The 27387-nt window shown below is 44.4% G+C and overlaps 1 protein-coding gene across 2 annotated transcripts in view; it reads left to right on the top strand.

Annotated features, from left to right (window-relative positions):
- The first annotated feature begins 490 nt into the window (after positions 1-490).
- The window catches only part of Prickle2 (prickle planar cell polarity protein 2), a 327904-nt gene continuing 301007 nt past the window's right edge, over positions 491-27387 (top strand). The window contains exons 1-2 of one of the 2 annotated variants that reach the window (XM_050160238.1): positions 491-657; positions 1326-1411. In XM_050160238.1, coding sequence (XP_050016195.1) covers positions 616-657; positions 1326-1411 — 128 coding nt within the window. In that variant the 5' untranslated portion in view covers positions 491-615. Of the gene's footprint in view, positions 766-1325; positions 1412-27387 lie in introns of both variants that reach the window. The other variant, XM_050160237.1, reaches the window with a different exon arrangement.

Below are 27387 nucleotides of genomic sequence, written 5' to 3'. Positions count from 1 at the left end.
TCTTCTTTTCTCTAAGTCATCTACCAACCTTAATGAATGTTAATTAGATTTCCAGGAAAGCTTTAAGGGGTCATGAGACTATTTTGTATCATGATTGTGGTGATGGTTGCCTGCGTGTTATGAATTTGTCAAACAGGCCAGAGCTATGCACTAAATAGGTTAACTTTTACTCTGTGTCACTTAAATATTAAAGTAAAAAAAAATTTAAAAAAATCACTCATCTCTGCATCTCCACCCGACATCTGTGAAGTACCCCTGCCCCCTAACTTCGGGGACCAGGGTGGGCGGAAGAGCTTTTAGGGGCTAGGCCAGCCAACGAGTTCTCCCCAGAGGGCAAGGAAGCAGGAGAAAGGAGAAAGTGGCCTCAGCTGGTGCCAGAGAGGATGGGACTGGCTGGGGGAGGGCGGGGAACACGCGGAGAGGGGAGGGACCAGCAGGCCGGGAGCGAGCTGCAGAGGGAAGGGAGGAGGGGAGACGTGCTCTCCCGAACCAGCCGGGACAGCTAGGCGGAGACCGCCCGGCTGAGGACCGCGCCGGCCCAGGCCACCCGCCCTCCCTGTGGCTGAAACGCGGACACATCCAACCGACAGCGCTGCGTGCGGGAAGCGCCCGGCCATGTTCAGCCGGAGCTCACGGAAAAGACTGTCCCGCCGCTCGGTGAGTGTCCTCCACCCGAGCGGGGCCGCCCGCCTGGTCCCCACCGCCAGCAGCCAGCGCCCGGGCCCAGCCCCTCTCCGCCCCGCGGCGGCGCACCTGTGGCCCCAGGTAAGCTGGTCCCGCGGGCGCGCGAGGGGCTGGGTCCTACTCCAGGCCAGGCGACAGTGCCACCAGGGACCTGGACCCTAAATGCCATAGTTCGGGGGCGCCTGGGGTGAACCTTCTTCATTATCCTGTCTCTTAAGGAAAATGGGAACCCCAGCGCCCAGACCAGACCTGGGACTGGCTTTTGGATGTTCCCACTACCATCTTCCTAGGAGCCCCAGCTTAGTCCAGGGCAGCCACCAGGTGGTCCCCGCAACTCCAGGGAACAGAAAGGTCTTGCTTTTGTTTCTTAGAAACCGGTGACCAAGGTGTCTGGGGGAGACAAAGCCCCAGCCAAGCCATTTCTTGATGATTCTGTGCCTATGCGCTATAGACAGCCCACCTGGGACCACACGCCCTTCTCCAGGTGCGAGAATCTGTTCCCAAGTCCCCAACATCAGAGAACAGTTGAGTCCAATCTCAGAGGCAGGGTGGGAGGGGCAGGCCTCCCGCCTAGGATACAAGTGGGGCTTTGAAGGAAGCCCTGGTGGTGGACATGGTTGTGTTGTCTTTTTGTTTTGAAGTTGACCGGACTGGGTCGGATTGAGAGAGGCCAGCCATGTAACGCCTGTGGTGACCAGTGCCCCGGGTTCGCCTTGCATAAATGGAGGTAGGATGGTCTTAAGTGCACCACACTGTAGGGAGGAAAAGAAATACACGTTCCCTCCTTTTAAGTCTATCCTGTAAGTCACATGGAAAGAATGCAAACACTGTTCCTTTAAGAGCCCAGCTACATCTGCTACAAATATTGAAGGTGGAAGTGGTGGCCAGACACCGGAGGATGCAGGAGATGCATTTTCCTGATGCCAGAGCTTTAAGTGGGAAGTGTCTAGGTAACTCGGCCCCAAACAATTCAAACCTGGAGCCTGACGGTGTTGCCAGGCACCATGGTACAGCGGGTAGAGGATTGCCTAGACTAACTGGTGTTTTCCAATTGTGCTTTCAGCTGAGCCCTTGTAACTCTGGGTCCCAACCACAAATCCACCACTGCCTGCCTGTGCTGTGTCAACCCTCTTCCCGGGGCCAGATGTTTCTTATTAATGTGCCTTGAATGTTGATTTTCAGGCAGCCTCAGCTGGCTTGCAATGATTTTGTTTGGGAGTGGAGGGATTTGGGTACCCTCCCACCGCATCGGATGGGTAGGGCGGTGGTTGGGAAAAGTTGGGGTGTGGTGTTCACAGACTCTGCTTGGTGATAGAAAGGTGAGTCCTCTTCCCTGGCGTCTTCATGGAAAGGAAAAAGTGGGCACAGTGGATCGTTGACCGGTGTCATTCCTGGATTAAAGCGACCCCCTCCACACCAATCACAGCTCCTTTGAAGAAGACGGTTTAGCACACAAAGGAGGAAAGTTATCTCTGCCCCCTGCCACCTTTGCATATCTCTGGTTTCCTACAACCATGGCATCTGCTGGGCACCCCACGTTAAGGAAACCCCCGGCTGGTTTCTCCAGAGATGAAGTGCTTTTGTTCCCACCTCGGATGAGTCTGGCAGGCTCTCTGCCTTTGTTTCAGGACACTGAGCTCAGACTTGGGGCTTTCAAGCATGTAACGACCAGTGTGGCAGAGTCAGGCGGGCGACCTAATAAATATGTGGTTGGGGACATAGGCGTCTATCAGTAGCGCCCCTGCTGTCTGCAGGTAGGTGTGGCACCTGTGGGCGGGCCCTGTGGATAGGCCCTGGGGTGTCTTGGGTATGAAAGTGGGTTGCACATGGGCTGGGTTTTGAAACCTCTTTTTGCAAAATTCAGTATGAGCGAGAATAGCTCGTGGCTTCTCCTGATCCACTGGCAATGCAATGCAAGTGATGAGCAGGGCAGGTGACTTGAAGCTTCCCTGTCTTCCTTTGCCTACAGGTCCCTTTCTGACCAGAGGCCAGGTGGTTAATGTCTCTGTGAGAGTATACGACTCACCTTGTTCTTGTTCTCAAGCCTTGAACAACCTCTGAACGTTCGGTCCCTAAGGGTCCATCGTTCCCCATTTCTCTACTTGTTAAGGTGGGGGTGACAAAGACGCTTATCTGGGGATTACATGAGATGTGGAAAGTATTGTTTGTTTATGCTCAGGCCCAGAGGAAATGTGCCCTGATTTTGTTGTTCCCAGCTTCCTGCCACGGGCTGCTCAGGGGGAGATGTAGCTCATTTGTTTGAGGATGCTGGATGGCCGGGGTCACTTTGACCTTCATGATCATGGTTCTTCGAACTTTACAGTTGATGTTGTGATGGGAAAACAAGGGGTTTATTTTCAGCCCATGAAGGAAAAGAGACCTTTTCATCTAACTGAGGGATTTTCACATGGAAGCAATTCCCCCCTTAGCTCCAGCAAAAAGACATCCCTTTGTGCCATGAATAGGGTTTTATGGTGTTTCCTCCCGTCCTGGACAGGAAGCTGCTTGGCTGACCTTCTGCCTGATCATTTTTGGGTTCTAGCAATCTTTATAGTCTTCCTTAAAAGACCTTGTTACCCTCTTTTACTGGGAAGCCCTAAGTCGATGGTGGACACTGATGCCCATGTAGGAAGAAGGGTTGGAGTGTCAGACACTGGGAGCTTATTTTTGTCCTGACCCAAGGAGAACACACATCCCTTTCCCCAGATTCCAGGTTTTATTGCTGTGAAAAACTATATGGCAAAAGTAACTTAAGGAAGGGATAGGGTTGTTTTTTTTTTTTTTTAGCTGTAATCTGAAGGCAGTCTCTGATGATGGAAAGGACACAAGGGTAGACCACCCTTGAGTCAGCTAGTCACATCGTAGCCACAATCAGGAAGCAGAGAAAGCTGACTGCTGGCATTCTGGCCTGTGGGGTCGTGTCTCCCATATTCAGCATGGTTCTCTCCTCCTCAGTTATACTTCTCTGGAAAGAGTCTCATAGATATACTTAGAGATGCCTTTCCTAGGTGACGCCAAGTCCAGCCAACTTGACAATGAAGACTAGCCATTACAACAACAACAACAACAACCCTAAGACCTTCCCATGTGACTTCAATCACTTTCCTGGTCTGTGTGCATCCAGCTTGATCCTCCTCCTCACTGCCCACCTGGGCATCTCTTTGGAATAATGTAGGATTAAGATATTGCCTCCCAGTCCAAAGAGCCGTGAGTTCTAGGAAGGAAGCACAGCTGAAACAAACTGCTTTCTTCTGGCATCGTGCTCAGACCTGGAGCTTTGAAGTACACCCAGAACTTAGCTGGCATTTGTTCTGTGACTAGCTCTGTGACCTTGGACTCTTTCCTGTCCCACTGAAGACTCTACAGAGCAAGTATTTGGATGGCTGTCATATGCCAGGTGCTCTGGTGGTGGTGGCCACTCAGCAAGAGACAGACCGTCAGGATGGCACAAAGAATTAGATCCTAGATAGGGCGTTTCATGCATCGACATTCGGGTGGAGATGACATTGGGTGGAGAGATTGGAGCTGGTAAGGAAACTGCCATTCCAGCTACTGGAAGCTTGTTAGGAATGTACAGTCTGGATCCCATCCCCGGATGACCCACTGAGTCTATCTTGAACGGGAGGAGCCTGGTACTGGTTGACTTGCATGTCCATTTACATCAAGAGGCACCCGGTGAATGGCAACATTGTTCCCCTCCCTTTGGGTCTTGCCATGAAGCGGGAAAGATGTCTGTGAGAGACTGTGGGTCTTGTCAAAGCTATTGGATTGTGTTACATGGGCTTTGCTGAGCGATGGTGCACTCCCATTTTTATTGTTCCGTTTTCCTTTAGGCAGACAATGCGGATATTTTCTAAATTTCTATTAAAGATAGGGGTTATGTGGGTCCTTGGGAAACAAGACCCACAATCCTCGCACTTTGTGTGGAGCAGTTGGAAGCAGGCGACCTAGTGAGGAGAAGTCATCCTCTCATGGTGGCTTAGTGAAAACTGTCACAGCTTTCAGGCTGCAGAGAAGATCCTTAGGGGGAGAATGGAAAAAGGCATCTTCAGGGACTGTGGCTGGGTGCTTAGTACTCTGCTACAGCAGGGCTACTGGGAGCCAATTATGCTTGCAGGTTTGCATCTAGTCTTGGGGCAGGGCATGGGGATTTGCACGTGAAAGTTTAGCCTCTGCGCTTTCGTATACTAACGGATAATGGTACCAACAGTGCCAGATCTCCATCACAGAAGACCTGCAATAACAGGACAGGCTGACTGGTAGGTGTCAGGCTCCCAGGTACAGCACATCTTTTTAGTCAAGCTTGCCAAACCTTGTGAGGTAGGTGTTATTTTATTGGTAAGGAAATCAAAACTCCCAGCTGCTACATCACTTAGCCATGACCACTGGGATACCGAGGATCATGCTCAGCCCCTGTGACTTGCATGCCTCTTGCCTATCTAAAGCCTCAAGTCACTCAGCAGTTACTGGGTTCTGTTTTCTGAGCTTGGCACATTAAGCAAGTAACCCCCCACCATGCCAAAAATATTAGATTCTGATCAGCTCTCCTAGTTGACACAAACCAGTGACTCTTGATTGGTTTCCCTTCAGATGGGACTGACTCTGCCTTACCTTAGTCTCCAGCATCCCGGTTAGTTCTAGGACCTCTTTGGAGTTACCCATCCAGTACTGAAAATCCCAAGCCATGGCTCTCGTCTTTGCAAATAAGGATTGGGGGCTGGGGAACAATCTTCTCTATTACTAGCCACCCTGTGGAAAACAGTGGCATAACCAGACAGGGGCTTTGTGTCCTTTCTCCCAGGCTTGGCAACTCTTGAATGTGGGCGTGACTACTCATTCCTTTAGTGGGAGGGAAATTGACTCTCAAGAGGTGTAGCAGGTGATCCTCCAAACCTGACTATAAATGTCTTTCTTCTGGAGCACAGCATCTCAGATTTCATCTGCCTATAAAGGATTTTTGCTCAAACTCAGGTTCTGGTTCTCTTGGTTTAAGGTAGGACCCAAGAATCTGTCCTTCTGAGAAGTTCCAAAATGCTGCTATTCCCATGCCAGGGCCCACGCTGTGAGTTGCAAATATCTAGGCCATGACCTGCAAACCCTGACTCTTGACCTTCTAAGCCTCTGGTCTTTTGCATGATCATAAATCAAAACTGGATTTTATAATTTTAAAGAGCAGGGGGATTGATTATTAAGAAAATAATCATCTACAATTTAGGAAAATAATCTGAAATTCAAATTTCCATATGTTTATATATGAATTTGCTGAACAAAGCCTAGCTCATCTGTTGACATTTCACCTTGTTTGTTTTGTGGCAGCAGTAGGGTTGAATAGTTGAGGATGAGACCATAGCTCACATAGCCCAAACTGTTTAGTATCTAACACTTATTTACCGAAAACCAGTGCTGGCCTCTAGTCTGGATTACTGTTTAGAGTGCATGCGTGCTTAGTTTAGAAAGAAGGAATCTGAGAGTCTTTGGAGTCAGGGTCATAAAGATATATCCTTCCTAGCCAGCTGAGAAGAGAGGTAAAATAAAAGCAGTCAGAGAAGCAGGGCACAGACTACAGCTCTTCCTAAAGGGCTGTGGTAGATAGGGTTTGCAAGGCCAGATCAATGACCCTCCAGGGGCTTCTAAGCCCCTTGTAATCTCTTTAACATTGCAACTTTACGTATACATGTAGGTTCAATTTGAACAGGAAGAGGTAGACTTTTACAACAGCCTCCTGGAGTCCCATTTTCGTGAGCAGCTGACCGGCAGCCCACAGCAGGGCTGGCTGAGCGAGGCCATTATAATTATGTAGAACAGTTAGTCTCTGGGAAGGGAGGCTTTTTCAGGCACATGCTTTGGCTGGACCATGGTTGCTCCAGAGGCATTGCCCTTGTCGGGGGCAGGCAGCCATGCCTGTGCCTTGAAAAGCATCCTTTCTTAGTTGCCTTGGCGACTCTGGGCTGCTAACTGCAGCTGTAATTTGGGGTGAAGCTGGCCTGGTTTCCTTTAGTGGATTGTGATTTGGCTATGGAGGAGTTTTCCACCTATTGTGCTGTCTCAGTCAATGAATTTGCCAAGAAAAGGGAGAATGTGTCTGCGTATGAGAGAGACAGACCGACCGACAGACAGACTGGCTTAGACACTTACGCCTGGGATCATCTTCTAGGCAGGACTAAGAAAGTTGCTGATTATATGATTTGCATTTGATAAAATATATGATAGAATTTGAGACCTTTAGTAGGGGTTTCTCAAGAAAAACACCCAGTCCGTTTCAATACACTTGACATCTCTTATTTGGAAATGGATATTGGTGTTATGAAAGGAATTAAAATCTTCTTCCACACACACACATATGTGCAGCAGGCCACCGAAGAAGAAAACTGCCACTGTGGGGCAGAGCCTGCTACCTGTTTCGTGCTTTAGTTCTTGCTGTTTTCATGCTTAGAAATTATCTGTGGATATTTTCCACATTCATCTATACAGGGTGTAAAGAGCTAATACATTCCTTGCTGTCCAGCCTCCATTGTATATGGAGCACACAGAGTCCGAGATTTCATGGTCATGTTGTTTGTTTCCACCGCTTCATATCGAGTTCACACCGTCACTGTCCCCATACCCGTGTTTGTCCAGTTCTATATTTCTGTCACATAACTGGCACTGCTGGGTCAGAGGATATGGACGTGAAGAATTTTAAAAACACTCGTCAACTTCTCCTGACAATTTCCATCCTAACTCTTTTAAAAGCCCAAGAGCGTTCACATGCTCGTAGCGCTGCGATGTTGAGACATCTCAGCTTGTACGGCAACCTGATAATTAATCCTTGCTTAATTGCCCCAAGTGACAGTGTGTGCCTGACGAACAGTGAGAAAACACAGGCCATCAGTGGCAGTCATCTACTTTCCACGATATATTTTAATTTGTCTCTAATCTGGCATGCGATGCCCACACTCTGTTGAGCAGCTTCGCTCACCCCAGTGCCTCTGCGGTTTACCTTGGCAGGAGGAAGGAGAACCGAATACATTTGCTATCTTATTGTCTTTTGATTCTAAAGGCTCAAAGGTTAGCCTTTAACCTTGCCATGAATTAGTACCTTAGAGGGATTCCCCTGTGCAGAGAGGGAACATTGCCTACTGGGAATCATTCCCACCTCCCTCAGCTTCTTGAGATCAAAGGTTTTCTACCTCGCTGCATATGGGACAGTAATAGGTGCAGTCTCTGGGGGCAAACGTGTGGTTCTAGCCACTGCCATAACTGTGTCTTGGAGGCTCGTAAAGACTTACCTGGGAGTGTTAAAGTGGAGTGGCTAAAGGGGCAGACTTAGCTGGTTGCTGGCATGCTGTCTTCATGTGTGTGGAGGCCTCACACTCAGATGTCATCCCACAGGAACCACTGTTTTATTTTGAGACAATCTGTCTCTCACTGGGGCCTGGGGCTTCCTGATTTCAGTGAGCTGGGAGTGAGTCTCAGGGGACCCCCTCCTGCTTCCACCTCCCCAGAGCAGACTACAGATGTGTGTGCCACCACACCCAGCTTTTTACTTGGGCTCTGTGGATGTCACTCAGTTTTTCATGCTTTTGTAGCAGGCCCCTAAAAAGTCACCTTGACTCTGCTTCTGAGGCTGCACTGCCCTGAGCAAGGGATGTAACCTTTATGCACCCAGTTTTCTCAGTGAACTAGAGGTATTATGATTTGTCTGGTGAGGTGGTTGTAGGATTAATGGGATGAAACATAGATACTTCCCCCTGTGCCTTCAGTGAAGCCTGGGTTGCATGAATGCATTGACTTCAAGAAGATTCAGCGGAAACAGGGCTGTATGAGGAGCTAGAAGGTCTAGGTCCAAGGCCTGAGAAACTGTAGGTTATAAGATAGAGTAAAAAAAGCTACTCACCCAGGGACTGAAGCCTGTCAGTCTCAGTGGGAATGATGATTCTCCTCTTAGAGTCAGAAAGACAATATAGCACTCCCTCTTACCTTAGCTGACATTAACAGAATGAGATCTCACAGAAGGGTGGATTTAGATCCTTACTGTATGCAGACTCTCAATGATGGGTTTATACACACCATGTTGAAACAAATGGCTTTTGTTAGAATTATACCCTTATAACCTCCACCCAAGTACAGTGTGCATAAGGTGTTCATAAAAACAGTTTGCAAAGTCCAAGAGGAAGGTAACTTTCAAACTCGGCCTCTAGGGGCCTCTTGTGAGCATCCTGCCTCACCAACTACACTATGAAAACTGAGATTCACAGTCTGTTTCTCCCTGGCCCGCCTGAAATAGTCACTGAGTCTGTGGCCTTCTGCCTTGCTAAGAGCTTCCATTTATACGAGCACTAGTCCTTAATCCCTCTTATATGGCAGAACATATAAATAGAACATTTATTCAATATCTGAACCTGAGAGCATGTCTTGGAACCTCTTAAATCAAGATCTGTGTTTGTATCTTGTTAGCATTATACAGGATTTAAATCTTGAATTGGGTGACATTTGATAATGGGGGCAAACATATGATTTATTTTTTCCATCTTGGGATAACTGAAACTATATGCCAACTCTTGTCTTACAGTTCTTTTAGATGGCGCATGCGTGTCCAGTGGGCACAGTTGCTACCCTTCGTTGTATTTTCATAATTGCACTGCCTTGCTTGTTCATACTGATGGCTAGTCTCGGTACACAGCTGCTTTTCTAGATACAGATTTGAAAGAAACCATGGCCAGAAGGATGCTAGGAATGTTAAGTCACTGCTTGGCAGGAACAGCCATGCAAAACAAGACATCTAGGCAACAAAATCCTCCATGTCTGGGAGATGCTGTGGGGGTAGAACTAACGTGATGGAGACCTTATGTGTGCCTGGTGTCTGATATGCATCGCTTCATGTCATTCTTTAAAGGGATTTCTGAGATGTGCCTTTGGCCCTCCATTTTTCAAGTGTAAGCAAGCAGGGAGGTGATGTAACCAGCTAGCAAAGTCCCGTTCACACCGACAGCAAGTCACAGGTCTTTGGGGCTGAAGATACCAAGTTGTTCAAGACGTGTTTAGTGATAGTGTTTTGGTTTTCAGTGTCAACATGAAACTGCACTGTGGCGTAACTCATCTTCCACGTTCGCTAGCTTGGGGATGGAATCTGCTTCGTGTCTATAAATGAACACAGTATCTGAAGGACTCTGGATTAGCTGCTGTGTGTGAGGCTGGGGCCATTCACGTGAAACTCCTATCAAATTGGAGGGGATGGTGATTGCTAGATAGGGTTTCTGAAGGGTGCCTCCTGGAGTCCCAGCTCTATAGAAGAGGAATTAGAGCTCGAGCAGATCTGTGAGTATTAAAGGGAGCATCATTCATGTTGATAGCTTGGGGTTTGGTTGGGCAGACTGGAGAGTCTGAGGAGGAAATGTCTTTAAGAAGATCATCATAAGGGCCTGGGGAGCTGGCTCAGTGAATAAAGGACGTGCCTGCCATACAGGCGGTGAGGATCCCTAGAAACCATGTAGAAGTTGGAGATGGTAGCTAGGACCCATAATGTCATCCCACTTACGGTGAGATAACAGAGACAAGAATTTCTGGCCCAGCTGTGAACAACGAGGGACCCTGGCCCAAACCAGGTTGATGGGGGAGAGTCTTCTGTTTTGTGTTAATTTCATTGGTTAAATAAAGAGACTGCCTTGGCCCTTTAATAGAACAGAAAATTAGGTAGCCTGAGTAGACAGAACAGAATGCTGGGAGAAAGAAGCCGAGTCATTGAGTCGCCATGATTCTCCCACCCAACACAGCCGCAGGTTAAGATCTTCCCTGGTAAGCCACCTTGTGGGCTACACAGATTATTAGAAATGGGTTAGATCAATATGTAAGAGCTAGTCAATAAGAGGCTGGAACTAATGGGCCAGGCAGTGTTTAAAAGAATACAGTTTCCGTGTAATTATTTCGGGCATAAGCTAGCCATGCGGGCGGCCGGGTGCCAGGGACGCAGCCCCGCCGCTCCTATTACTATACCAGGTGAAAGACAGGGACTAGTACCATAGGTTGTTCCTTTGACCACTACATGCATGTGTGGCGCATGTGCACCACTCTGACACATGAACATACACACATACATACTACCGAAACCACATACATAAAAACCAAGAAAGGTTGTGATCATTTGCATGTTTCCTGAAGGAAACCCCCCCCAAGGGACCAGACAACAGAGAACTCATAGTATGCCCTTGATGACCAGCTTGAAGCTAGCATAACAGCATGTCATGTGACCATTTTTCAGTCTTTGGACTTGGGTTTTGAATGCGTGACTTGACACTTAGGAGAACCAGGTGTCTCCATGGCAAAATGAACGCAATCACGTGGTGGACAGTGAAAGGCTTGAATGTGGGCATTGTGAGATCTTATGTTTATTAAAAAATGAGGTGATACAGAATTGGATTGGCCAGGCTTTGGCATTGACTCATTATGCGCACGTATAACACATGGGAATGCATGCTCCACCTTCAAATGCTAAGGAGCTAGGCCTCAGGGGGAACTTATTAAAAGAGTGCAAGTGTTTTCTCTTTTTCAATGGCTCCACAACATTGTCTCGATGACATAATTTTCAAAGCCTTTTGCTTTACAGTTGGGCACCCAAGATTTTCTTTCTCATTTGTATCTTTGATGACTTGGCTTTTGAAGCTTGCCCAGCAACTTGTTGAGTTGTTTACAAATCTCGGTGCTTTTAATCTTTATGAATCCCAAGATTAGAGGCAGTGGATGAACTGGAGAATGCCCATGCATGCTTTCTCTTGGGCTTGGAATCTTGGTGGTCCTATGAAGGACACAGTGGTTTTTCTTGTGTTCTAGAAGTGGAGGAACAATAGCTATGTCCTGAGATCTGGGGTTATTTTTACAGTTCGTGTGAGACGTTCCCCGCAGACTCATGTGTCTAAATGAGCCTAGCTCAGGTACTAACTACTTGGGGAAGTTATAGCATGCTAGGATGTAAGGTCCAGACTTGGGCTTTGAGAAATCTCAGCCCTTTTTTTTTAATCCTGTCTAATTCTTAATCTGTCAAGTTGTGAACACACCACAGGCACCACTTTGAGCGTCCACTGTCACAGACAGAACAGACTCTTCTCTGCCATGATAGATACCCCCTGTAAACTGAACACAAAAAAAACTCCTCTCTTTTAATTGCTTCTGTGGGATAGTTTGTCACGATGACAAGAAAAGTAACTAATAGGGAATTTAATTTTTAACATAGTAGGTAACAACATTTAAAGGTAGAATCATCTCTTAGTTTAATTGTGGCTGAATTTCCCCCTCTTCTGTGGGGTTTCCCTGGATCCTAATGTTTGACTGTGGGTCTCTGCATCTGTTCAGGTCAGTTGCTGAAAGATGACAATTGGGCTAGGCAACAGTCTGTGAGTATTACAGAGTATTGTTAGGAATCATTTAATTGACTTTTTTTTTCCAGTTGTGTTTGGCTCTATCCTGGGTCTCTGGGCTCTGTGTAGTCAGGAAAATTTTGGAGATTCAGCAAATCTATTTATGAATTAACAAAAAGAATGAGTATAACTCCATCACCTAGAAATGTGTGGTCCCAGCAGTAAGATGTGATTTTCTTCTAGTCTGTTTCCTTTGCGTACAGCTTCCCATAGCTGTAAGACTTCCTGAGAGCTTCTGAAACACATTCCTAACTGACTGCCTGAAAGAAAGCAACAGAAGCTCCCGTGTCTTCTGAAGTTAGAGAACTCCAGAATCAAGGTATCAGTGGAGTGTGTTCTCCCTGGAGACTATGACAAATCTGGTCCATGCCCCTCAGTGTGTCTGGTTTGTGGGTTCACCACTCCACCTCCTCTCCATCATCATATGGCTTTCTTCCTGCTTGATGTGGCCACTAAGGATTTATCTTTGGGTTGAGAACCATCTTAATCCAGAATGATCTCATCTCAATTCTTAATTATATCTGCAAAGACCATATTCTTTTATAATAAAAGAACCCTGTCAAGTCCATCCCAACAGGTGCATCTTTTGGGAATCTCTCTACTCATGCCAATATAATAGTTATGGGAAAAAAATTGTGACTGTTTTTTATATACAAATTTTTAATAAACTACTTAAATAAATTTAGGAGTATAATATCCTAGAAGTAATAAAAGTGATAAAACAATTTTCAACACTGTTACATTTTTTTTTCTCTCGTACATTACATCCTGGCGATTGCAGTTTCCTCTCCCTCTACTCCTCTAAATCCTTCTTCCAATTTCTCTGCTCAGATCAACTCCTCTGTTTTTCTTACAAAAAAAAAAAAGCAGGCCTCCCAGGGATATCCACCTAACATGGCCTAACAAGTTGCAATAAGACAAGGCACAAACCCTCATACCAAGGCTGGATGAGGCAATGCAATATGAAAAGGGTCCCAAACACAGGCAGAAGAGTAAGACCCCCCCCCACGCCTACTGTTGGAGTCCCATAAGAACATCAAACTACACCACCATAGGTATATGCAGAGGACCTAGGTAAGACCCTTGCAGGTCCCCTGATTGTCGCTCCAGTCTCTGTGAACCCCTATGAACCCTGCTTAGTTGATTCTGTGGGCTGTGTTCTCATGCTGTCCTTGACCCCTCTAGCTCATACAATTCTTCCTTCCCCCTTCTGTGGGGTTTTCCTGGCTCCTAATGTTTGACTGTGGGTCTCTGCATCTGTTCCCGTCAGTTGCTGAAAGATGACAGTCGGGCTAGGCAACAATCTGTGAGTATTACAGAGTATTGTTAGGAATCATTTAATTGACTTTTTTTTTGCCAGTTGTGTTTGGTTCTATCCTGGGTCTCTGGGCTGTCCTACCTCTGGTTCCTGGCCATCCAGGAAGTGTCAGGGGTGGGCTCCTTCTCATGATGTGGGTCTCATGTTGGATCAGTCATTGGTTGGCCACTCCCACAAGTTCTGCACCACCATTACCCCAGCCCATCTTGCAGGCAGGACAAATTGTAGGTTGAAGATTTTGTGTCTGGGTTGATGTCCCAATCTCACTGCTAGGAGCTTTGCCTGATTAGAGAAAATGGCTCTGTATCACCCGTTATTAAGAGACTTCAGTGAGATCAGTCTGAGCTCTGTATCCATCATTACTAAGAGACTTCAGTGATTACCTTCTTTCTTTATTTTTTTTAAAAGAGGGAAATAAACTATCTTTTTTATTTTACAAACAATCCCAGTTCCCACTCCCTCTCCTCCTCTCATTCCCCAGTGCTTACCTTCTTATGTATCCTGTCCAATATTAACTTTCTTTAAAAAAAGAGAGAGATTTATTTTACTTATTTGGGTCTTTCCTTGAATATGTGCGACATATGTGCCTAATGCCATTGTGATGGTTTGAAAGAAAATCGCCCCCAAAGGGAATGTCACTTTTAGGAGGTGTGGCCTTGTTGAAGTAGGTGTGGCCTTATTGGAGGAAGTCTGTTACTGTGTATGCAGGCTTTGAGATCTCATATATGCTCAAGCTATACCCAGTGAGACAGTTCACTTCCTATTGTCTGTGCAAGATGTAAAACTCTGAGCTACCATGTCTGCCTGCATACCACCATGTCCCACCATTATAATGGACTGAGCCTTTGAAACCATAAGCCACCCAACTAAATGTTTTCCTTTATAAGAGTTGCTGTGATCATGGTGTCTCTTCACAGCAGTAGAAATCCTAACTAAAGTAGCCATGGAACCAGAAGATAGTGTTGGAGCCCCTGGAAGTGGAGTTAAGGACAGTTATGAGCCATCATATGAATGCTGTGTGCCAGACCCAGGCCCTCTGTAATCGTAACCAGTGTTCTTAACCATTGAGCCCTCTCTCTGGCTTCCAGTAATGGCTTTCTAACTATGTCATTTGTAATACCACGTGGCTGCATATAATAGCTGAGCCTTGACTTTGGGGCAATTTTGTGAGGAACCCACTTGACCTTTTTAAAGGCACAATTGAGGGTTTGCAACAGGAAAGGATTGTTGAAGCTGCTATCAGTGGATGGAATTCTGCAATGGAATTTGGAGCTCATACTGGTGAGGTCTGAATCATTTGACACACGCATGCACACACACACACACACACACACACACACACACACACACGGTCACCCTACAGAGTTTGTGCATCCATCTTCTTTTAGTTTTCTTTTGAGCCTTGCCAGGAAAACACGTAGGAAATGAACTAGTAAAGTGTGGGGAATTATTTGTGGAAAGAGCATCTGACCTTTTGACCTCTGAATGAAGGTCATATAATGAATTCACTTTCAATGGAGAGAAAATAGTCTGTCTTAGAAAAGGAGATGTTTAATAATCCTGGATATGAATACCATTCCTCCCAATCCTGCTGGAGCCGGATTAGTCCCCACAAACTCCACTTGGTAAAGAGAACCAGGAAAGGTAGAACATTAATGCTCCCTCCCAGGTGTCCCATTTCAGCCCTGTGAAGGGATCTAGATTTATTAGAGTAACTCATCTAAAGGAAAATGAAAGCAGTGTTTTTTTTTCTATGTTGTGTTCATTAGCTTATAGCTATCATTAATTGAACATTTACAATTTGCCAGGAGTACTATAGGAAGCACATTCCTTGAAATCTCTTATATGGTAATAATAACTATTATTTTTATTTGAGACAGGGTCTCCCTTGTAGCCTAGGCTGGCCTGGAACTCGAAGTCTTCCCAGTAGCTTCCCAAGTGCTGAAGTCAGAGGTGTCACCACCAAACCCAGTCTCTTAAGTCAGGTTTGAAACCACTTACAAGGCAGAGAGAGCATTGCCTTTGTTTCCCACAGAAACTGAGCTGCTCTGCTGCAGGTCTTGGCTGTAGAGCAAGTTGTTCCCAACACTGATATTATATGTCTTTTGGCTCTGATTGAAGTCTGGACTCTTAATCTGTATGCACCCCTCAGGCTCTGGAGGGCTGGTGTAGACTTTAAAACACTAGAATATTCTGGGACTTGCACATCAACCTCACGGTGTCCATTTATTTGGTTTTACTTGGGACTTAGAATTGGAAAATTCTCAGGAACTGGTAGTCTGGGAATGTGGTTGGAAACTTGTGAGTCTCAAATGTAGTCCAGCCTTCCAGGATTTGATAACCATGTCAAGAACACCAGAAGAACATACAAACACATGTGCGTGGCTTAAATAATTTAAATATCAGTTTCGCCCAGCTGCCCAATCCCTAGCTTTATTCACAGACTTCAACTGCCTGTTAAAGGAATTGGGGGGGGGGCAGCAAGGAGATTGAATTAGAGGGAGACATTACCTCCCTCTCTTCATTCCTCCCTCCCTCTTACCCCCATCCCAACCTTGGACGGGGTCTCCTGTGTAGCCCATCTGGCCTTTTGAGTGCAGGGATAACAGACATGTCCCAAACCTGGCCCTGGGTTTTCGTTTCTCACCATCTCCTTTCCTATCATTTACAGTTTGTGGACTTAGTGGTCTAAGTCATGGGTCGGATGCAGATTTGCACAAGCCAAGGTTATAATATCTCCATGAAAATGATCAGACATGAATGAGACAGCCTACGGCAGTGGTTTATAACCTGTGGCTCATGGCCTCTTTGGGGGTTGAACTAAGACCATCAGAAAATGCAGATATTATCATTATGATTCATAACAGTGATGAAGTAATAATGAAAATAATTTTATGGTTGGTGATCACCACACAGAAAGAACTGTATTAAAGGATCACAGCATTAGGAAGGTTGAGAACCACTGGTCTACTGGGTAGTAAAATGAACACCCTTAGAAATCAAAATATTATAGACTTGGACAGGAACAGAGCCCTGTGACAGAGCAGAACACCTTGAAAACTAGATCTAAGCCTCTGGGAACCGTAGAAGTCGGGTGGTTTTTCAAAAGAAGTGATCAATTGATTTGATCGATGTTACTAGGAAAAACACCCAGTTTTCCCTCTGGCTTGGCAGAAAAGAGATAAATCTAAAACTTAAAAGAAAAAGCCACAGGGCTGGAGAGATGGTACCGCAGTTAAGAGCACTGGCTGCTCTTCCAGAGATCCTGAGTTTAATTCCCAGCAACCACATAATGGCTCACAACCATCTCTAGTGGGAACTGATGCCCTCTTCTGACATAAAGGTGAACATGCAGATAGAGCACTCGTATACATAAAATATATAAATAAATCTTAAAATAAAAGCCACACTTTTATTGAGGTCAGCTCTTACAGACTTGGGAGGAAAAGGCATATCTAAACATAGACGTTTTAGCATCCTTCCTTCCCTTCCTGCCCTGGAGCCACACAGACAAAGCAGTAGGTACCTTCTAGCCTCAGGCATTGGCACATACTGGGGACACCACCTGGGTGTGTTTCTGTGGCTTGATCGTCTCTTACCCACCAGGCCAGTCTGCTTGTTCCTTCTCCAGAATCGTTTTCCCAACTGATCTAAAATGAAACTTGAGTCCCTAAGCCCCCCTTTCTCTTTCATGTTTTCATAGTGTGTGCCCCACCTGAAATTATATGTGAATAAATTATGTGCTTTTTGTTTGTCCCCGGGAATAGTTTAGCTTATGTAAGCATGCCAGTGCCACGCGGTTATTATATTGCTTGCTGCTTTTGTTCAGTCCCTGACCCCTGGAGCAGTACCTGGTGCTTAGCAAAAATCCACTTCAGGTACATTGACTTGCCGAATAAACAGGAGGGGGGCATGAAACTCAGCAGTCGTAAAGGAAGACGGATTATTTTGTCATTAATAATTTTTTAAAAATACAGAAAAAAATTTACAGGCAGGAGAAAATTTGAACAAATTATTTGGTTGCCTGTACTATGCAGAGACAGTCTTTTTTAATAAAGAAAACCATTTCTTGCTAATGACAGAAATAAGCGTGAGACAATTTCTTCTGAGACAAACATACTCGTTCTCGGCAAGGGTCTCAGTGGGTGAATGTGAGAAAACCGTATTTGTTTTCTCGAGGGGGGTGTGGCTGTTTCTCTTGTTTCTGTTAATTTGCACATCCAATACAAGCAGACTACCTGTCTCACGGCGAACTCTGTCTCCAGTGAGCGCTACCACGTCTTCTTGTAGAAATTGCTAAAATAGTAGCTATCATATAATGTGCTCAAGGTTAAGCTTGATTTATTTCTGTCAAGAGTTTAAAACCTCTTCTAGTACTGAAGGATTTGGAATTGCCCATAAGTGTAACAAGATTGATAATTGTGATTCTGTGATCTAAGGGATAGTAAGAAAGTAATGACAGAACTACCTTTCCAGTCCTCAAAACATCGCCTTTGCATTTAGAGAGCCATGGATTTGGGCACCTGTGTGTGTGTGTGTGTGTGTGTGTGTGTGTGTGTGTGTGTGTGTGCATGCGTGCACGCCTTTATTTCTTTCTCTTTTTTTCCTTATCATGATAAGAATGGGGCAGCTGGCATTTAGTAGGCTGGGGCCAGCGGTACATTAAGCATCATGGAATCTATGAGAAAATACCATGGAGGTGGAGGTGGTCCTGTTCCCAAGGGGGGAACGGAGTTGGAAGAAGCAGGTGCCCATGGATGAATACATGCTACCCATGTTTCTGAGGCTAGTAGACCTGGTAACCTCTCTGGCCATGGTCTTCTGCATTTATAACTAGGAAGAGGTTGTAGAATCAGAACGGTTCTGTCGTCATGAACACTCGGTAAAGCACATTCAGAAGTCTCTCTCCAGAGCCGTCTTCAAAAGCTTCTCATTGTGTACAAGTGCATCTTCCTACTGCCAAGTGTGCTTGGGCTGTTTGCTGCTGTGTTCCCAGTCACCTTTGGAAACCCAGGAAGCATGGGCACAAGGGGAGCAAAACTACTCTTCCTGGGGAAACTGAGCAGAGTGCTTGGGTTTAACTAAAAAGGAATGTTAAAACCAATGATGTTAACATGCTGGAAGCATAAAAGATTAGTAATGAGGCAGATTGTGAAAGGAATTTTTTTGACAATGTCTTTAAAGTTTAGACACTACTCTTTAGAAAGAACAAAGTAAATCCTGAACTGAAATTTAGAAGAATATTATTATAGGTATTTTGATTCAAGAAATAGAAGCTATTTGAATCTGTAAAAGCTATATTTAAAGTCCTTTACCTGATTAGAATGAGTCTATAGTTACATATTTCAAGAAAAAGATCAAGATTGAAGATTTATATCCATGTGGTTTTTGTGTGTATATATTCCTTAATGTGACAATTATTGCTAGTTATCCCTACATTCATAATTTCATCCTTTGGATTATATCCTTCCAAAAGAAAACAAATAAACAAACAAAACCTAAGAAGCATAACCCCCAGTGACTGTGTGACCCAAGAACAATGATCTCATTTCTAGTCCTTGTCTCTCCTAGGACTTTCCCTTTAGTTAGGTTCTAGCCAGAGGGATAGAAGAGAAAGCTGTGGATGTGCAGATATAGCTCCTGTGACGTGTGTTATGGAAAGGAAGCAACCCTTTCTTTCCCGGCTCCCACCCATCAGAACTTGGGTGAGAAGTTGAAGCTTACATAGCTGCAAAGAAGTAGAAACTCAGTTTTGAGAAAGTCAGACAAAGAGTGTGTTTGTGACAACCAGAAAGATGCTGTACTAGCCTTGGGCTGCATAATTCTAGTCTACATTTACTTGGGGGGGGGGAGAAATGAATTTCCATTTTGTTGAAGTCACTATGATTTTTGGTTTTACTTGTTTATAGCTAAATTTCATTCCAGCTGGATTCTTAAAACTTAACAAACCAACTGCAGATGCTGATTCTGCTAGACAAAGGCTTCCTTATAGCAGATACTGCCCCGGGGTTAAGAATTAAATTCAACTGCTCAGCAGAGTTGCCATAACTGTCTTTTCTTTTGAAACAAAATATTTACCTTTCTTTTCAGTGTATGAGTTTTTTTTTTTTTTTTGCCTGAACGTATGTTTCTGATCTGTATGTATGCAATGCCCATAGAGGTCAGAAGGAGGCATCAGATCTTCTTGAAACTGAAATTACAGAGAGTTGCTAGCTGCCACATGGTTGCTGGGAATTGAACCCAGGTCCACTGGAAGAGCACCAAGTGCTCTTAACCACTGAGCCATCTCTGCAGCCCAGAACTGTCTTTTCTAACCATCTCTTCTGTGTTCTTTAACACCAACCTTTTATTTTATTTTTAGACATTCAAAAATATATTTTAATTAAAATGGAATTCTTTTTTATTCCTTCTGCCCCCTCCCAGATAACCCCTTATAACCTTTTCCATGCCACTCCCTCAAGTTGATAGTACTTTTTCCATTGGTTATTATAGTAACATGTGTGTTTGCATGTAATACATGCATAAATATATATTTTGAAGCCTTGGCTAAGGACAAATGTCCTCTTGCAGATAATGACATTGTCAGAAACCTTGGCTTTCATAAGTTGCTAGATGGAATTTAATAAATTTGAATGTAGTAGGTATTAAGAGATGGCTTATTTTCACACTCAGTTTCTCTGTGACTATGTGCCCTTATCTATCACGGACTGACCTGAACCATCTTAGGAATGCCATCCTGTAACACAGGCTCCCATCATCTGAGGAAGTGCATCTGTTGCTGTAGACTGCATTTGGGAATGCTTACTTTAGGATTAGAGGGTATAGGATGAGTGAGCCCTGTGAATCCCTCTGATAGCCCCTATCGAGTTACCAGCCAGCTAAGCAGAGGGATCAAGTTCAGGTTACGTCTTTGGAGAGGAATGCCTGAGAGCTATAGTGTGAGTGTGTGTGAGGGGTGAAACCCTACCACTTTGTGTGTGTGTGCTCACCAGGGTGTGTGCCTTTTAACCTCTTAATTCAATAATCGCCACCCAGAAGATGTTCTTGCTGGGAAGTCGGCTTTACTGCTTGTGACCCAAGATAATGTGTGAAGGCTTTAAGCTTTATCTTTCTGGTGGTCATTACCAGCTGGCTTCCTCCAAGAAGAGCATCAAATTGGTGATAAAGGCTTGAGAAAATGGGACTGGAGAGATGGCTCAGGACAAAAACTCTCTCCCCGATTGTTTGAATGCCAGCACCCACATGGCTGTCAAACTGTTTATAGCTCCATTTCCCAGGGGTCTTCTGACCTCGAAGGGTACTATGTATATACATGGTACACAGACATACATGCAATCAAAACACCCATACATATAAAATAAAAAATTAAAAGTTTAAAACCAGAATATTGGCTTACAAGAAACTTGGTTAAAGAAATTTCTTGTGTGCTGCCCCTAGCCTCATATTCAATGAAATATGATTTAAAAGGTATGAGTTTCTATGTTTAAATGTAGTTGCATATCTTTTTTAATGTACATAGTTGCACATATATATTCATATTAAGGTCAATGTAACTGTGTGTGTCTATGTAGTGTTTGTGTCTGTGTCTACGTATGTGCACATGCTTTTTAAAAATACAAGTAATGTTAAATCAGACTATGTAGCAGTAGGTCTTATAGCCATTTTGCCTTCTGCACATATAAAAATTTCTAAAAGACTATAATATCATTACACCATGTAGTTACACTGTATTTTTTTTTAACCAGCTCTCCACTGATGGTCATTGTGAATGTTTTCATTGTCTACTTATTCTGAATGGTGTCTCAGCAATCATTTGACTCTGTGTCAGTCCTACTCTGAGGAGAGAAAAATGTCAACAGGATAAATTCCTACAAGGAGGGTGATTGGTTCCAGGAGGACATAACATTTTCACTGAGTGGCTATTACTAAAAGGGAAAAATGCCATTATTCCAAACATGTGTAGACCTGTCAAATTGTAGGACGGAGAATGCTAGGCAATTCTAGATGTCTAAGAAGAACCTGACTTTAGTAAACTTTGGAATTCTATAAAAAAAACTTATTAAAATGTTTCCTGTTGAATGTTATCCTGATATTCTCTGTGAGAACACAGCTACCGCCCTAATTGAAGACATGGGCCCATGTGTAGACAGTCATCTAGCTAATGCGTGTGGTTATAGAACTCAGGCAGATCCAAAGAGTCACTTGTTTCCTCATAGCATTTGGGGAAGGGAAGCGCATGGCTAGAATTTGAGTCTATTCTGCCTCCCCCTTTTAATCCCTTTTCTCATGGGATCTGGATTTACACATTTGTGAAAGGCGAGGGGCTACTGGTTTAGGGAATAAGGCCTTTTTCCTTCGCCCTTTCTGCCACACCTTCTAGAGCTATTTCTTCACAGTAAAGCTTGAACCTAGTTTGAAAAGTCACAGGTTCAAGGCCAGGTCTGGTAGTGCACCCCTTTAATTCCAGCACTCAGTAGACAGAGGCAGCATGAACTCTATGTCTTAGGTCAACCAGGGCTATGTAGTAGGACTCTGCCTCAAACACACAAACAAATACAACCCCCTTCCAAATAACAACAAAAACAAACCCACACACTCATCCCAAACAAAAAACAAGTCATAGGTTCTTGTGTCTGGAAACACCTCCTTTCCAGCCCTCAGTGTATCAATACCTGTGTCCAGACAAACATGGATTCTTGCCTGTTTACTTTTGTTTACCTTGTATCTGCCCTCCCCACTTCTCCCTTCTCCCTTTAATCCATTTTCCACATGATAGTCAAATACAAAGAAAGAGTTCTATAAAATATTGAGCAGATGCAAAAATATCGATAAAATATGTATAACACACAGACAGTGGGCGTTAGTGAGCCTCCTGCTTGGCTTTAGGAAAATGAGCCTTGTCATCCTATTTTCTGTTTACATTATTGCCTCCCCATCACGGTACCACTCTCTTCAATTATGTTCTTATGATCTTTCCTTAATGCTTTTGTCAGAAACATGTTTCTCTGATAGTTGGTTTCTTTGTGAGACACAGGCACGAGAGTGGCTCTGGCATACGGAGCCAGCAGTGGGTCTGCAAAGCCGTGGTATATGAGTCTGTAGCTTTGCTAGATAAAGAAGCATTCTTTTCCAAAGACATTTGTTCATTTGTGCTCCTGTTTGCAGATAAGATCCTACTTGTTCCTTACCTTTCTCCCTGTTTAATCTTGTCACATCTCTAGGCCCTCTTTTTACATGTGGTTTCCTCCTCAAATATCCTTCCCCTGCCTTTTCTATGTGAGCTTCTCATCTTACCCTCCAGGTTCGGGGCTAAACATCACCTCAGAGCCCCTTTTATATGCTGTGTTCTCCTTGCCCCAAGGCTGTAAGCTCCAGTGAGGGCTGTGTCCATGTCCCTTTGGTTCCCCAGTTTGTTCTCCCAGTACAGCACTACACCTAAACATGGTCGATGCTTAGAATCTAGTTGGCAAAATGAGTAAGTGGCTGTGAGTGAAGTCCTCTCTGTTCAGAAGTTCTCTATTCAGTGAATATGAATTGGATAAAGATGTAAGAAAGTTAATGGAACCCTGTTTCATGGGTCCTCTGGCTTCTGAGCCATCCCGTGATAACGTTATCTGAAGTCGTCTTCAAAGGACCCTAGAAGCTAAACTACACTGGTGGAATAGAATAGTCCAGCACTGGACACTATAAGGGATGTCCAGATGAAATAAACAAGCACATAGATAGAACTATGAAAGAGTCATATGCATGTTCGTCTCCAAGGACAAAGAGGACGTCAGTGGGGGAGGCCTTGGGTGTATGTTAACCTACGAACTGACCAACGTTACACTGAAAATACAAATAAGGTTAAGTGGGTTCAGATGGGCAGCCTGGAAATGTTTTTTCAGAGTCCAGGCTCTCCTGGTAGCTGTCCAGATTTGTTTATGGGTAATTTTGTTTTGTTGCATGTGCTCCTGGGGATTAGAGCCCTTCAGGCCTCACAGTTGCAGATTGCCTGTGAGCTGTGTGTACCAAGCTGTGCAGTGCAGCCAAGTACCAGGCATCCAGGATGCAGATGTCTTGCTATCACTGAAACAGAGGGAAGTAGCTCTCCACAAGTTGTTGGTCCTCTTATGCAGAGTCCCTTACCGTTAGAAGAGCCTTCTCCATACATCATTTCATCAGACTGGAGGTGCGGAAAGCTGATGGGTGCTCAGTGTTCCTAGCAGGAGAGACACTACCCGTGAGGTCTGTAATAGGCTCTATCAGGAGTCTCAGCTTGATCATTGTCTGGCTTTGAACTCTTAGACTTGGCAAGTTGCTTAGTATGTGCTTTGGCACCCATGAAGTGGAAATATCAAACCTAGACAGCTTACCTCTAAGGGAACAGTGGTACAGCCAAGGTAAAAGCTTTGCATGGTACCCATTGCATGGAAAGTTCTCGGAGACTTTTGCTCTGTTTAGCTATAGTGGAGTAGGGCGTGTGTTGAAGAGATTGGATTGCTGGAGTTGTAGAGTTCAAACTGTGCCCAGAAGCCACAGCCCATTGCTCTTTACTCTGAAATTCCTCTGTTAATTTCTACTGAGATAAGACCTTGAAGACCTCAAGCTTATCAATTAAATTCTGTGAAGGGTTGCTTTTAACTTTTTTTTAAAGCTTTCTTACATATTAGTTTATTTCTGCTCTCATATTTACAAACAATAAAAATTGGTTGAGTCAGAGATAGAAGGCAGAGCTAAGCAATAAGGGAGGATATGTAGAAAGCTGGAGTAACTACAATCCCTCCTCTGTCCAGCTATGGCTCAGAAAATACTAAATCACCATGAAGGTTCAACAGGAAGACCCACCTGACCCCAGAAACATGCTTAGACTTCCCGAGAACTGTGTGTGAAGGCCCCAGCTGCAGAGGTGGTCCATTGCAATGCTCTGAGGAATTCTTAAGCAATCTGACTGGATTCATCGTATGCATAAGGACATGAGATTTTAAGTCAGTGATACATGGATAGTGTGGTTCCTTTGCAGTGTTTTGTAGTAACAAAACACTAAGCTAATACAGTGACGAACCATCTGAAGATATCCTTCTGCTCTGGGGTTAGACGATGCTCAGCATAGTTCAGGAGACGTGGAACTGACTGGTTCTATGACTGCGACAAGGGAAAGATGGCGCTGCAGAAGAAATTCTCTGCTGTCTAAATCGTTGGGAGCATGGGAGGGTAATGGTTCCTAGAAGTTTCTTTGCTGATGGGCATTGGCTCCTAACTAGTGTTAAATTTTGAGGTGTTCTGGAGGAATTGCCACATTACTGGGGAAATCATCAGAGTCTCCTTTTGGGGTTCTGTCTTAGTTACTGTTGGTTGATCTGAAGAGACACCATGATCAAGGCAATTTATAAAAGGAAACAGTTATTTAGGGGCTTGCTTACAGTTTCAAAGGGCCGGTCTGTGACCAGCATGGAGGAAAATGAAGTACCATGCAGGCAGGCAGGCATGGTGCTGGAGCAGTAGCTAAGTGCTCACGTCTGATTGGTAAATTGTAGGCAGAAAGGGAGAATGGGCCTGGTCTGAGATTTTTAAACTCTGAGTGACACACCCCCTCCAACAAGTCCACACCCCTCCAAAAAGGCCTCACCTCTTAATCATTTCTAAACACTTCATGAACTGGGAACAAAATATTTAACTATATGAGCATATGAAGGCTGTTTTCATTCAAACCACCACAGGTTCTTCATCTCATTAATAAAACAAGAAAGACTCCAAATGAAGCTTGAGGAAGATTTTCTTAGTGCTTTGAAGAAAGGCCCAAGGGTGGCAAGCTGCAAATCTTAGCAGCTTCTTAGAGGAGGAAGATGGAGAGGAAAAAGAGAACAAATCTTTCCATTTGACTGGCATGAGGATGATGTCCTGCCTTAAGTCTGTATCTGAGAAGGAGACTGACCTCCAGACAGCTCCTCTTTTGGTGAAGAGTTTTGACACTGAATCTCCAGATTTTCATGGTAAAATAGGTAATGTCCAGGACTGGCTTGGACATCATCCTCATGGTCAATGAGCCCACATGGTAGGGAGGGGAGCTATTATATCAGAAAAACTCTGTGTGGACTCTGGCCAGCATCAGAAGGACAGAAGAGAAGAAAAAGGAGAAGTTAGCCTTTCAGAGTCAGGACTTTCCCCTCAAATCTCTTTCCAGACACTGGCCAAAGCTTTCTTTTCTCTCTACACCTGCTGTTAAACAAACGGAGCTATCTATACACTTTTAGGGCCATTAAATAATCCCATTGGAGGGTATTCCCAGTGCTACACGTGACAGCTCCACTTGGGTCTCAGAAAGGCAGGCAGACCCAATAGAGCCTCCAGATAGTGCTGTAGCAACTGCACATAGGGCAGGAATTCGGGGAAGGAAAAAGGATATTATTGCATTGAAGGGGTAATTACTCTCCTGTCTCTGTAGTGAGAGGTAAAGCAGATATACTTTCCTGAGGGGTGGCTCCTGACCAACCTGGATTAACTTTTAAGGACAGAGACAATGGCATATCTCTATCCAGGGGTAGATTTCGTTTTTTACTGCCAACATTTCCCCCTCTGAACAGATAACCCTAAAGTCATTTAGGAAATGGGCTGAAATTAGGTAGGTAATAGACATTACCTATTTTACCATGAAAATCTGGAGATTCAGTGTCAAAACTCTTCACCAAAAGTGGAGCTGTCTGGAGGTCAGTCTCATTCTCAGATACAGACTTAGGGCAGGGTGTTCATTTAGGAGGAGGCAAGAAACCTCTGGCATTCCTGGAAGAACCGAGAATGTTTCTGAGGTGCTGCTTTGGGGCCTCTGCACTCGACTGCCTGCCCAAGTTTCTGTCTCCTGTTCTCATCATCCCCATTTACCAAAGGAACTTCCCTTCAGGGGATTGGTCTTTCTCTTGGCTTTGAGATGAGTGGGGTTGTCAGGTGCAGCAGTTGGGGGTACCCCTCCAATGTTATCTAGGGGCTCCCAAAAGTGTATCAAGTGATTCTTATTTAACAGCCTCATGTAAGGAGGAAAGGAAGTCTTTGGTGCACGAAAACAGACTTGAGGGAGGGGAAAGGCAGCAGTTCCTAGCATTACAAACCCTTGGCAAAGAACCTGGAGCAGCTAGAACAAAGGACAGTTTTAAGATGTCTGTGCTAAAGTCTCTTAGATCGCTTCATTGCTTCCCAGAAGCGTCTGACCATTGACATCTTTCTCTGGTTTTGTTGTTATTTCTTTTTGTCTTCAAAGCTGAACTCAGGGTTCACTTTCAGAGACTTTGATAGCTTTTAACCAGACAAGAATCAGGGCTGGAGGGATGGCTCAGTAGTTAAGAGACTGACTGCTCTTACAGAGGACCAAGTTTTGATTCTCAGCCTCCACATGGTGACTCACAACCACCTGTAACTCCAGTTCTAAAGGATCTGATGTCCTCATCTGTTCTCCACAGGTACCAGGCACACACATGGCAAACAGATATACATCCAGGCAAAACTTTCATACACAAAAAAGTAATTTAAAAAAATTTAAAGTGCTAGAATCCCAGTATGAGGTTCTTCTTGGATGGCTTCTAGAGAGGGAAAGAGGGAAGAAATTTAATCACTGTATGGTTTTCAGGTTAGAGCGATATTGGGCCTGTACTCTGCACCATAGGTCCTTTGTGGGTGCACTTGCACTAATGGTGTTAAAATGGAGCCAAGTCTCATACCTTGACAATAGTTTTTCTTAGTAATAAAATCATTAGTTATCTGAATTAAAAAAAATCAATAATCGTCTGGATAACATTTCATGAATTTCAGCCAAACGTCCAAAGAGTGGGATCCATTGGGGGTGTTTTCTAAAAAGCATACCAATATTAACCTTTGATTATACTTTTCCTATTGATTGTCTAAGGCAGCCAAATTTACAATTTTCTTTTTTATTGTCAAGACCAGTTAAGGATCTGGTTCTCTGTGGTTACTTGGGCTGGGGGAGGTAACTCCTTTAGCCTTTTTTTTTTTTTTTTTTTTTTTTTT

This window comes from Alexandromys fortis, unplaced genomic scaffold (assembly GCF_014885135.2).
Source record: "Alexandromys fortis isolate MF-2015 unplaced genomic scaffold, M_Fortis_MF-2015_v1.1 scaffold_111, whole genome shotgun sequence".
Taxonomy (NCBI): domain Eukaryota; kingdom Metazoa; phylum Chordata; class Mammalia; order Rodentia; family Cricetidae; genus Alexandromys; species Alexandromys fortis.
The sequence above is the reverse complement of the archived record's forward strand: the minus strand, read 5'-3'. Positions and strand labels throughout refer to the sequence as shown.